Raw genomic sequence first — 13,890 nt, 5'->3', positions numbered from 1 at the left:
GCAGCAGTAGTAAGAAGCACAATGTGCTCCACAGCCCCAGCCTGAATAAAATAGCCTCGGATAAGAGCAGCCAAATGGATAACTATGTATGCAAACTTCTCTACTGTCAGTCCAGTAAATTCTGGGAAAAGCTTAAGGATCCAAAGATGCTCGAGGAATTATAATGGTAACAGATAAATACAGGACTGTAAGCATGGGACAAGGAAGGATTAAGCTAATTACTAACAGAGAGGCTGCATCCTGAGCTGGATGACACAGCATCAAGCATGATCCTGATTTTATTATCTGCCTGTCAAGTCACATATCAGGTGTACTACGCTTTAATCTGTTCTCCAGACACTTAATTCACCAAAGATGCCTCTAATAAAAAGTGAACTCGGCTGCTCTCAGAAGCCTTTTCTCATCATTCCAGCAGAGCAGATGCAAACTCCACGATAACAAACTCTTATGAACCTTTGCATTCCCTTCTCTTATACATGCTGAATTTCTTTCCAGTTTCAGCCACAACAGTTCAGTACGAGATAGAAGTGAAGTGGCAAATGCATTTATTTCTGAACTTCTGATAAAACTTGGAAGAGCTGAAGTGTCTCTGCTGTTAAGCTGAGGGAAATGCAGTGTGGCAGATGAGTACACTCAGATCACCGTAAATACTCTGTTTCTCGTGAAATTCAATCCCCATACAGCTCATTTATACCCACAGAACAGCACAGAAGCGATAGAGTCCAATATTCCTGATTCACTTACGAACTCCAGGATGTCCGCGTTCCCGTTTCTTACTGATCTCCCTGAGTCACAATGATGCAGCCAAACATCAGAATTTAAGCAGAATTCCCAGGGTAAGTTACCAATAATCCTTCGCAGAATTTCCATGCTAAGTTACTGATAACCCTTGGACGCATTCATTTTGCTACACTTCCAGCATCCATCCACATGGATGTGTATGTATATATCTATGTGTGTGTATATATATATCTATGTGTGTGTATATCTATTCTTAAGGAAGATCAAAAATATCAACAGGTATCACCATAACTATTTCTTTTTATTCAGCATGTGGTTGAATACCATGAAAAAACAGAAGATACTTAAACATTGACTACAGTTATGCATCTTCCCAGATGGCAAAATAAGTGTGCAGAGGTGCCTTCATTTATTCAATCACCTGCTTTTTAAATGCCTTCTGGAAGCCTATTGTTATTTTGAGGGAAAACAAGTTCATTTCATCTCTAATTTGCTTTATACAAACACTGAGTGAAAGCATTAAGCAATAAAAACTTACCCAGATTGTACCACATGTCCCTGATTTCAAACCCAATCTGCCTTCTCATATCACCGTACCTTAAAAAGGAAAACAAAACCCCCATTATAAGAAGAAAATAAACCTAATACCAATAAGCAGAAACATTTGTTTCAAAATCTGATCAGCATTCAAAGATATTTGACATTACAGAAGAGGTTCTGCAAATTCAACCCAAACTAAGAAGACTATCCGTGTTCCCTCACCAGCTTAGCCATGTGCCCGTAGACACCATAGATTCCCTGTTACAAAGGGGTGGGACAGACTCAATCAGCTTCTGCTCCTTGGCTTATGATTTTCCCCTTCATAAGACCCAAAATTTCAGTTTCTCCAACAATACTTACCAGAGGGAGATCATACACAAACCTCACCTGTGAAAAACCTCTCTTTGCCATAATTTCAGGTTACCTAACCATCCTTTGGGACACATGGGTGGTGTCAGACATCAATTCTGAGTATCTTCTATTTTTCAAGTGGTAATGGCTGGAAGAAGTGTAACAGAGAGCTGCATGGCCTAAGGCTGTGTTTTATTTTTATACACCCTCTTAGCATAGCATTGTCCTAGAAAACACAAGGAACATCTTGTGACATCTTGTACCTTGATGTCCAAAATCAGAAAGAGAAGGTTTCTACGTTCCAATGGGATTTTGTGTCCTAGATCAAAATGTGGTGAGACAGTGGCACAGGGTGCCCAGAGAAGCTGTGGCTGCCCCATCCCTGGCAGTGTTCAAGGCCAGGTTGGACACAGGGGCTTGGAGCAACCTGCTCTAGTGGAAGGTGTCCCTGCCTGTGGCAGGGGGTTGGAGCTGGATGAGCTTTAAGGTCCCTTCAACCCAAACCATTCTGTGATGATGACAATGATGAAGGTCCCTTTCAACCCAAACCAAACTGGGGGCACAACGCCACAGAGCTCCCAATCGATGTTGTTTTTATATCCCGCTCGCTCTCTACATTAATACCAGGAAAGCTTAATGAATCGAAAACATCCTATTGCTTTCTTTAACGAAAGGATCAGAACCATAATGAGCTCCAAGAATGTATTTGCTGCACAGAATATTTGTATGTTGCAGACCATTACTTAAATAACAAGATGAGCAAAATGGCAATCTCTGGCAACTCGTGGGATTTCTGTGGGATAATAGTGAGATACCCTGTCATTAAGATGGATTAAGGAGATTCTTCTGCATCATTAAGAATTAACTAATGCTTAAATGCAATGTTTAGCAAAACCTACAAATTACAATAATTAAATTTTAATTATTAAATATTCGGCACATTAATTGAAATATATACTTAAAAAGATGGGTGAGTGTGATATTGAATTAACTGATTCATTACAGCCCTTCGGCACAGAACTGGTAGTGGTTTCACATAGCAATAAAAGTTAGACTCCAGCCCATACACTTCTTGGATCTTGAAGAATTTATGGTCTTGATTTCTGTCGCCAAAACATGATTAATCTGAAAATAATGACTTGTAAACAGAGTTTTGCAATTTAGCAAACTTCATTAAGTAACCACTTCAAATGACTTCATCTATTTATTTATATTAGCAGTGACAAATGCCTGTTGATTTCTAGAATCTCTTCAGCATGATGTAATGCTCGGTTTAATAGAAAGATTACTAGACGAAAATTTCTGTCTAAGGTTCCTGTCCTCACAAAGAGGCAATATCAGTCCACAGATGCATTTGACAGTAATTTCCAGCTCGGGTGTTGGTTTTATGTTCAGGTCAGGAATCTGATGTGAACTAAAATGCAACTGTAGGTGCACACCAACCTCGGATCAACAGCAGCCACAGCTGATCCCTCTGCTTGGTAACTGATCGAAGAGATTTGCCTCTTGCAAGTATCCTTTACTCTGAATTACCAAAGAGAACTTGCATCATTGGCTCAATCTTGCACAAAACCATTTTGTCTCATAGATTCTAAATCTAACGAAAACCAAAGCCACCCTGATTTCATTTTGCAAACTCAATAACCTATAATGTTATTTATGATTCTGGTACCTAAAGGTGGCCTCCAAGAAACCTGGAGAGGGGGCTTTGGACAAGGGCCTGTAGGGACAGGACAAGGGGAATGGCTTTAACCTGCCAGAGGGGAGATTGAGATGAGCTCTGAGGCAGAAGCTCTTCCCTGTGAGGGTGCTGAGGCGCTGGCACAGGGTGCCCAGAGAAGCTGTGGCTGCCCCATCCCTGGCAGTGTTCAAGGCCAGGTTGGACACAGGGGCTGGGAGCAACCTGCTCTAGTGGAAGGTGTCCCTGCCCGTGGCAGGGGGTTGGAGCTGGATGAGCTTTAAGGTCCCTTCCAACACAAACCATCCTATGGTTCTATGATTCTATGATATGTATAACACAAGTGCAGAAACCTGAGCTCTGCTTGACATCACTTTTCCACTGAACTTGTAAATATTCCCTTTTCATCAAGGAAGCCCCATGAGCCATTGCTACATGTATTAAATCACAGAGTGCTTAAAAATTCTGTTTCAACACTCAGGTAAAGCACAGCTTCCAAAGGCAGCACCTCAAAACTCACAATGGCTTGGACAAGTTTGAAGGGCAAAACTTAGCTGCCAAAAAACCAGAATGGGGCATAGAGCTGTATCTTCTCTGGTCAAAGCCTGCAACCCACACAGTTAAAGGGAAAAGCTTTAAAAATCACATGTCGCTTCAGCAGTGATAAACTCTTCTTGTTATCACTGTGATCTCTCTCATCATAATAACATACAAAAAGCCTTGAACTGAGGTGAAGTTAATCAAAATGCATCTTCCTTCTTGATATACATGACTCTGGGCAACGTGATCTAGTTGAAGATGTCCCTACTCATTGCAGGGGTTTGGACTAGATGACCTTTGAAGGTCCCTTCCAACTCAAACCATTCTATAATTCTAGAAGGATTCTGATAAATACATATATATATGTATATATGTTCAGGGAATCACAGCTTCAAACCTCCCCATTTTGTGCATTAATTGCAGTAACCTGATTGACTTGTGTTCAAAGCCAGGTTGGACACAGGGGCTTGGAGCAACCTGCTCTAGTGGAAGGTGTCCCTGCCCGTGGCAGGGGGTTGGAGCTGGAAGAGCTTTAAGGCCCTTTCTAACCCAAACCAGTCTGGGATTCTATGACTCTATGAATCTGGGAACAAACTCCTTTTGCAGGCGCTCTTACAAATATTAGGACACAGAAAGAGAACCTATACTCTGGGTTTGAAAACACCTAATGGGCTTTTTTCAGTGCTCAGTGCTTAGTTACTTAATGATAAGCTCCACTACATGGAACCTCAGTGAAATTTAGGAAAATACATACATTAAAATAGTCAGGCTCCAGTCTTATTTCCAGTCCTTTTTCTTTTGACAGCTTTCATTTGCTGTGAGATGTTGAATAGGAAGTGGGTAGTTCAAGCTCCCTGTTGGAGGGAGGCAATGTAATCCCTTTTAGCCAGGGAAGCATACAAGACTGCAGCTACACAAACCCATTCTTCAGGGATATTGCAGGGAAACTGGTTGTAGTTACAAAAATTCCCTCTAAAAGGCCATTAGGGATTAAGCACTAAAGAGCACACGTAAAATGAGATTAGAATAAGTACACAGCTAAAGTGATTTAAAAATGCAGTTTGATAATATGTTCATACTCCTGAAAAGTCTTGACTTTATGAACATCCTGTGGTATAAAATACTGTCTTCATCAGTAATGAATCATGTAATTTAGATCTTGATTCAAGGGTAGAAATGCACATGCAATACTTGATTCATGTTTTTAAGACCAACCTTTCATTATGCCATGATTGCATCTCAATTTGAATGGGTTTAGCTAAGAAATTAAACTCAAATTATGTTAATAGACCTCAAGTTCTTGTCCATGATTTAGATGACGAACAGGACTTACTTGTTAAGTATTTTTGCTCTTTTAGCACTTGAGAAATTCTCCAGTTGTAAAGACTCTTGGGTGAGAAACGCAACAGCCAGGTGGAAGTAGTTGTTCCAAAGCTGAAAGCCCCCAAAATGACAAGAATAGAGACCATTAATTCCCTGAAACATTCTTCTGCACACTTACAAAACAACTTAGAACTATCTAAATTATGCACATAAATATGCCAAGGAGAAAAGAGCAGACACCACCGAGACAGTGCTTCTTGATGTATTCTTAGTACACCTCCGCGGCGTGTTTATGTTTCCATGAAACCTTTCCCATCTACAAATCCTCATCGATTGTGTTTGGATGATTTAAGGAAAATTAAATGTGAATATATAATATGAGAGACACGAATAAAGGATCCCGAGCAAGTGACCTAAATTCCCACTCAGACACCGAGTCTCAGGCTCCATGTTTGAGGCACTAATTCTCCTGAAGCATGTAGTGAAGAAAGGGGGAGAACACCCTTTTTATGCTGTTCCTGAAGGAAAGGAGGAGTTTTCTGTGATGCTTTGGGTAAGACTTGATGCTCTTCTATCATTCTATGATTCTCTTCTGGGACAAGACCCACAAGTGGATCACGTGTACCTGTGAAGCCTGAAATGACTTAATTGGGCTACAACAGGTCAACCTGGTGTTCACAATGACACATATTTCCACCCCATAATTACACACTGAGGGTAGAAACTTACTCCAACATTAACATTAGTCCCCAAGACACCTGTGTTTGCTTTTTTCCTTACCTGTAACTCAAAGTTGGCTTGATCAAGAAATTTCTTGTTCAGCATATCTGCATACTGATTAATTGCTCGCAGGAAGACTCTGAAAGATCAAGAGAAAATGACATAATTACACACTTCTTCTGTGGCACCTTTGTACATTTGCCATCCCAATTAGGCAGAACTCCGAGCCTGTCTGGAAAGTGAAATCTGTAGCTGTTACTTGAGCAGCAGCGTGATCTCACTGTGGCTAAGCGTACAGAATTATATGTAGATGTTCCCCAAATTAATCAAGTAAATTAGCATATGCAGAAACACAAGGAATTGCTTTGGATAAAATCACTTGTCTTTAAAATATCTCATGATAATCAAGAGATCATTAAAAATTCAGTTTATTAGAAAAAAAGTATATAGATTTTTAAAGTGACAACATTCTGGTGTTGTATCTAACCTAGAGCTGTTTTCAAACTGGTTTTAAGTTTTTAATCTGAAACAGGGGAGACTGAGGTGAGCTCTTAGGGAGAAGCTCTTCCCTGTGAGGGTGCTGAGGCGCTGGCACAGGGTGCCCAGAGAAGCTGTGGCTGCCCCATCCCTGGCAGTGTTCAAGGCCAGGTTGGACACAGGGGCTTGGAGCAACCTGCTCTAGTGGAAGGTGTCCCTGCCCGTGGCAGGGGGTTGGAGCTGGATGAGCTTTAAGGTCCCTTCCAACACAAACCAGCCTGGGATTCTATGGTTGCAGACCTGCAACTGGCTGTATTTTAACTTGCAGGCAAACAAAACATTTTTAAACAGAAGGCAAACACTGTTTTACTTATGGCACAGTAACATGTAGAAACGCTGTTGAAGGACAACCTCTAAAACATTGCTCACTGCTCTACTTTTAAGACGCTAATTTAGTAGCCAGCGTATTTCTACAAGGGATGCTTCTTAAATTGCAATAGGAGTTGGCTTGACAAGCTTTAAAAAGAAAACCAAATGGTACAGTAGAAGTAGGTCACTACATATTCATGGTGCTGAACAGTAAACATATTATTCTTCAGTACCTTCATCTCCATTGTCAAAATAAACATTAGATTCCTCCTGAAAACTTTCAATGTATGCAATGAAAGTGTCAGCTAATGCCCAGACAAATGAGCTTGTCTTTGGAGCAGACTGTGGTAGATATTTATATCTCCTCAAAGTCCCAGCAACGATAAAGACTACTCAGAACACGTTCTACTTCCCCCCACCCACAGCAATTTTTAAGGACAGAGTTCACTATTGAATGCAAAATAACCAAGTTTAATCTTCCTACAGGCTGACAATAAAGTACCAGGATTATTTAAAACAAACCACAAGAGGCAGTTAGAAAGGTCTTTTACTGAATTTAAGGTACCGAGTGTTCTCTCCTGAAAAAAATGAATATTTAGCTAAATGTTTGGTACCCTAAGAGAAATGAAACATGGGCACCAGGATGCCAAAAGAGATTATCTGTGTATACTAAATTAAGAAAGGAAGGCAAAAATTGGATGCAACAGGGACGTATCTGTCCTATAAAGTCAGACCACCCCCACAGTAGTGTAATGGAGAAGGAATGTAGCCAAATGTGAAAAATGAAATTGGAATTCTAAGAGAAAATACAAAAGAAAATTGGTAAGATTAAAGAATATATAAAATATATGTAGGTATACACACATCCATGCATTTCACTATATCACTCTTTACATCTAAGAGTCATTATATACATTTATATCTAAGAAGTCATCCAGCAGAAGCAGAGATGCATTTCAGGCACAGCACATCTGTGCATTTGTCAGTGCATAGATCTGGAAACAACTTCATTAAGATACTTTATAAATGAGATGAATTTAGCACACACTCTACTACACTGCAGATATATGTATTTTAGATCTATGACTCAATTACTGAGCTGTAGCATACACTGATATTGAAACTGAAGTTATCCATGTATTCAGACTATCAACAGTTTGATAGATAGACTTATACCCTGGTTTGTTTTGTGGTTATAAAGTCTGATAATACTCTGAGATTCGTAAGTCTTCCTAGAAGAATTAGTAATTTAACATAGCAAGAAGTGCCATCTAATGCTCCTTGCCTTACCAAGATAAAATCAGTTCCAACACAGGGAGGATTATGCCTACAATTTAATTACATTGCCTCCAGACATGACTGTAATGTATTCAATCTACTCCATCTAATTAAGCTTTGGAACAATCTCATTACTTTATATACCATTATTTTTCTTTCAATTGTAACTCTCATTTTTCCCCTGTATTAAGCCTAGCAAATCCCAACAAAGAACAAATAATGAAGGATCTACTGTACATGCCAAATGCAAAAGGACCATGGCACAGCAATCTGTGAAGCTGCAGCTCTAATTAAACACCACCATCCCCTCACAACCCATGTGTTACCTCTCTAATCCGGCTGCTGTAGGAAGGGTCCTCCCAACCTTCTACAGAAGAACATCAAAAGAGGTGCAGAGACTTAAGTGTTGATTTTTGAATTATTCAAGCCCCATTTTAATTTGGACTTGATCTGATGACACACTCAATCCTTCCACTACTGGATCAAGCGCTTCCTAATATATATCAGTGAAGGAAGCCCAGGTCTTGTCCCAACGCAAGTCAACAGAACAGTACTTTTATTATAACAGTACATCTTGGGTTCAGACTTAAACAGGGAAGATTCAGGTTGGATATGAGGAAGAAGTTCTTCCCTGTGAGGGTGCTGAGGCGCTGGCACAGGGTGCCCAGAGAAGCTGTGGCTGCCCCATCCCTGGCAGTGTTCAAGGCCAGGTTGGACACAGGGGCTTGGAGCAACCTGCTCTAGTGGAAGGTGTCCCTGACCATGGCAAGGGGTTGAAGGGAGCTTTAAGGTCCCTTCCAACCCAAACCATTCTATGATTGTATAATAGCAAAGAGAGGTGTCAGCTGAGAAACGAAGTATTTATATCTGGAGTATTCAAACACCATCCTGTGACTGAGCTGCAATTCAACGAAAAAGAATCAGAAGAAATAATGGACACAGGGCTACAGGGCAGCAGTACGACAGTTGGGTTAGCACTGCCTCACTGTTTTGGTAGAATACTCTATCATATGGTCAATCAGACAGACACAAAGATGACTACCCTAAAGTGAGCATTTAGATAGAAAAGAATTGTGCTTGATGAATTCTTGGCTGTAACCCAGGGAATGGTACATTAAACTTGTGGTAACAACTGCAACTCATGAATGTAAAAATGGTTCAGGTTCATTCCCAAATAAAATCCAAAATAGAAAGCAGACAAATTCTATGAATCATTCCAGGTGTTAGTTTGATTCTCTCCCTCCTCCCAAGCAGGTACTGACAGTTTTCAGTAACTTGACTGTCAAAGCTAGAGGAACTGAAAAAACACTTGAGGGAAATGTGGCTCTTCAGAATAGGCAGAATTAAACCAAATGCATCAGTTCTGTACTGAAGAATAAGCTGGCTGCTGCTAAAACACGTAAGGATGAAAGGTGTACTTGGATATCACTGGGCCAACAGACAAGGAATCAAAACTATCTCCTGTGCTCAGATGGCGAACATCTATCTCCAATGGCACACTTTATCTCGCCGTAATTAATAATGAAGATTAGTTTCCAGTTGCATGTGCATAAAAAGAAGTGCTTTTCTTGAAGTCCAGTTTCAGTTAACAAAAGAATGTATTATCTGTTTCAGGAAAAGCCAGAGAAGTTAAACCTTGAGAAAGAGAGAAGTTCAGAGACTGGAACCGATCACAATGTACTCCACTGCAGTGCCAGAATGTCACAGACAGCAACAAAATCTAATGCTAATATGTTGGAATAGATTTGTTAGAAAAAAGACTTTATCAACCCAATTAAAAGAAGGAAATTAGCATTTCCTATGATGTGATGGGAATAGAAGGAATATGATTAGAGAAGGAAATCACTTCAGGATATGTGAGGGACAAATGACCATTGCTAAAGGTTAAGTATCTACCTAAGAACAAAATTAACATCCCGGACGGATAAGGGCTATGTGTGCTGAGCCTCTGGGGATGAGTGGTGCTGGGGATGGTTTCCAAATGCCATCAGCAGCTTTCTGCTGTAGTTAGGTCCTCTTGAGGTAGGGACCATCTTCTTATTCTGTCTTTAGATAGCTTCCATTACCATGAGGTACATGAGGAACATGGCAGTGTTCAAGGCCAGGTTGGACAGAGCCTTGTGCGACATGGTCTAGTGAAGGTGTCCCTGCCCATGGCAGGGGGTTGGAACTGGATGATCTTAAGGTTCTTTCCAACACAAACCACTCCATGATTCTATGATTCTATGAGGTCTTACACTATCAGCAGAATTTCTTGCTGTTTTATCCCTGTTTATGTACTTCCTAATGAGACACCTTTATTGGTTCTCCATAAGAGCAGAAGGAATAATTAATTCCACAAACACCCAGAGGACTATTTCTTCTTATCTACTTAGCCCGGGAAAGGCCTCAACGGGAATACTGTTCAGTTGAAGTCATTACACATCAAGAGTGACATCAAAATATGGCAGAGAGCTCAGGTGAGAGAAGCAAGAGGACAGGAGATGAAGAAAACCATGGCATAGGTTAGACACTAGGAGACACTTTGTGATGCTAAGGATGGGTCATGGAGAGCTGAAGTTCTCAAGGAAACAAATAGGTTAAACAAATATCTGTGATCTGTTTAGGCATCATTCACTCATCCTCTCCCAGGTGAAAGGACTGACTAGTGATAATTTCTCCAGTGATTTCTCTCCCAATTGCAGCTCTTAATGCAGAGTTGGGACTTCAAATCTAGACTTCAAATGGAGATAGTAAAGGGAGAAGGAGAGTTAATTTCTAAGTATAACAGTAGTGCCAAACAAGTTATTTTTTCCCTCTTTCTCATGTTGCTTTTATTTTCTCCACTCTCTTTTATTAGTCAAGCACCCCGATTTGCTTGCTTACCCATGTTTTATAATACTTTATGCCCCATCTTCTTTTATTCAGCTTCTCACATCATTGGAAGGTATCTGCAGAAGCTAAAGGAGCTGCAGAAAGCTGGAAACATTCTTACAGTATATTCCATTTTGTACATTTAGGTAGCTCTAGTATCCAGGGATTCAGATTTATACTACAAGCACTTCTACAAAATACTTATGACAGGAAAATAAGGAACAATAGAAGCTACAAATGTACTCCCCAGTATTTTTCCTTAAGAGAACATCAAAAAAGAAGAATGAACAAATGACTTCCCTAATGACAGAATAATTATCCAAACAAGAATATACAGATTCAGCTTGAAAGAATTTAGGCTTAGCTGATAATTCAGTAAAAGAGAGGGAATTTGGAGTGAGGTTATAAAAGGCATTATTATGATGTCATTTCAGTTAATTTAGATGGAAGGATAATGAATGCTTTATTACAGCTGATCACCCTTCCTGCACATCATCATGCTTTCCATGCTTGGGCTTTTGCTTCTCTGGGAGACAAATTTACTGTGCACATAGGAGACAGACTGCTCTTATCTTGTCAGCCTGTGTATGAAACAACAGACCTAGACCTTGAAATCCCAAACTGAGCAAATGCTTGCTACGGCATGAATAGCAAAGCCTTCTTTTAAACAGCAATCACTGCAAATATCTTCAAATTCTCTGTCAGCATCTCGGTGTTGCAAAGCACAGTTCAGCTTTAAACAACTTTCTACTTCTATATGAATTAAACCTGGTTATTTAATACACTCCTATAAGGACTGGTCTGTTGGCATTGCATGCAGTAGGGTGACTGCCCAATTATTTTAACCCTGGAACATAGAGAATAGGTAGGAACCCCATATGGGTATTTTGTACAAGTCAAATGGAAGTCTAAATCATTACAATGAGTGAGCATGAAGGTATCTGCCCTCCTTGCATCTCCCCCCAGTTCCTTCCATTCCCCAATTCCCTCTCTTTTATTTCCTGGTAATGTTCTTAATATTCACCCATCTTCAACCTCCTGGGCTGAAAACTGCCCAGCCCAAAAGAAGGTTTCCAAAATCCTTTTCTTTTTCCATGTCTCTGTCTGATACTTCCCTGCCCAGTCTACATCTCTCCCTCTCTTAAACAAAGAAAACCGTTTAAAAGATCCCTTGTAATGTTCTCTAATTCATCAGGCTAAAGAGCAGTCACAACTTTAAAATATAATAAATAGAAGAAGTAAAAAGAAACAACCCCCCTTCTTTTGAGTTACAATTCCTGGGCTGACTCTGATGATAGCACAGAGTAATCCCAAAGACGACCTGCTACTAAATACTTCCATTAGCATAATCTCCTCCTAACATGTGCTCCACACTGGCACAGGTGCACAGTGTCACTTTATAAACCTATTTTCTAATAAATGTTTCAGAAATGGTTTTAGCATATTATCCAAAACCACTGACACCTCTTCCCTCATTGACATTCTGTGCTGTGTGTCCCCTAGAACAATGAGGACAGGTGAATGAAAAATCACTGCAAGTTACCAAGTTCTGAAGGACACGCTTGTGCTGTGACTACCAATAACAGGAAAAACATCTTATTTTTCAAACCCACCTTGGTAATACAGCTATCTCACTCTTAATACAACTGACAAAACAACCCTCTTGGAACGGACAGACAGGAGCGTTACAGCACTGAACAAGCAAATGATAAAGTTTACACAAATAAACAAAGACTTGGATTTCCATCCCATCCAAACATCCTTGTTCTGCCTAGATGGCAACCAGATGGACCCTTGCTGATACACTTCGGACACCTGAGGTGAGATTGAGATGAGCTCTGAGGCAAGAAGTTGTTCGCTGTGAGGGTGCTGAGGCGCTGGCACAGGGTGCCCAGAGAAGCTGTGGCTGCCCCATCCCTGGCAGTGTTCAAGGCCAGGTTGGACACAGGGGCTTGGAGCAACCTGCTCTAGTGGAAGGTGTCCCTGCCCGTGGCAGGGGCTGGAGCTGGATGAGCTTTAAGGTTCCCTCCGACACAAACCAGTCTGGGATTCTGTGAAAATGGATGGAACTTCCTGGCAAAAAAAGCATCCTTTGCACAACGACAGCACCAATGCAACGCTCAACCTGAAGCATAGTTGTGTGTTTAAAGGACTTAGCGTAAAGCTAGATGGAAACTTTAGACTTCTATAGTCTTGTTCGAAAGTGTCAGTAAACTTTGTCTCCTGAAATTTTCTCTAAGATGTAACTCCAACCATGGACATAACCCTATGTACTAAACTTCGTCACCCAGAGAATTTTATGACACAGTAATAAAAGCTTGGAAGTAGCGTTTTCTAATCAAAATACTAAAAGAAAATTTAATTTAGGAGATTTTAGCTAAGGCTACAGTAGGAAAGGAGCATCTATTGCAAATGGACAGCATTACTGTTCCTCTAACCCAGAAGTTAACATTCTGAAGGAAGAAGACTTCCTGACTTCAGAGAGACTGTTTCTATTACAGTTCTTGGCAAAACCTTGAGATAGATCTTCTAATTTAAAACAAATGTAATTTGTTGTAGTGCTGCTGGAAGAAATCTCTGCAATCAGGTTAGCTATTAAACAAGCAGTTTTCATCATCAAGTGCAGCTCAATAAAATGCAAAAAGTCTTTGTTGCAGTACAGATATCATCGCCCCTTCCTTGGCTAAAAAACATCCCTTCCAACAAGTGTGCAACCACAGGGGACAGCCTCATGGGTTCTCCCAACCAGGGACTGGCGGCCAAGGCTGGTGCATCTCTCCCAGCCTGCTCTTTTCATGGCCAACAGCTCCTGGGGTGCAAACGGATGCTGAACTGGGCTCTGCCATTCCAAATGGAGAAGGAAGATGGTTTTCCTTGTACCCTCACCATGCAAGAGGCCTTGTAGGCCATGAACAATGCAGTTGGGGTTGACGGGACCTTAAAGCTCATCCAGCTCCAACCCCCTGCCACGGGCAGGGACACCTTCCACTAGAGCAGGTTGCTCCAAGCCCCTGTGTCCA

The 13,890-nt window shown here is 40.8% G+C and overlaps 1 protein-coding gene across 2 annotated transcripts in view; it reads right to left on the bottom strand.

Annotated features, from left to right (window-relative positions):
• DOCK1 (dedicator of cytokinesis 1) overlaps positions 1 to 13,890 on the bottom strand; it is a 312,805-nt gene that overhangs the window by 85,868 nt on the left and 213,047 nt on the right. For both annotated transcript variants that reach the window (XM_030486111.1, XM_030486112.1), the window contains exons 30-32: positions 5,954 to 6,032; positions 5,184 to 5,284; positions 1,280 to 1,338 (exon numbers count right to left, since the gene is read on the bottom strand). In XM_030486111.1, the coding sequence (XP_030341971.1) occupies positions 1,280 to 1,338; positions 5,184 to 5,284; positions 5,954 to 6,032 (239 nt within the window). The remainder of the gene's footprint in view (positions 1 to 1,279; positions 1,339 to 5,183; positions 5,285 to 5,953; positions 6,033 to 13,890) is intronic.

This window comes from Strigops habroptila, chromosome 5 (genome assembly GCF_004027225.2).
Source record: "Strigops habroptila isolate Jane chromosome 5, bStrHab1.2.pri, whole genome shotgun sequence".
NCBI lineage: Eukaryota > Metazoa > Chordata > Aves > Psittaciformes > Psittacidae > Strigops > Strigops habroptila.
The sequence above is the reverse complement of the archived record's forward strand: the minus strand, read 5'-3'. Positions and strand labels throughout refer to the sequence as shown.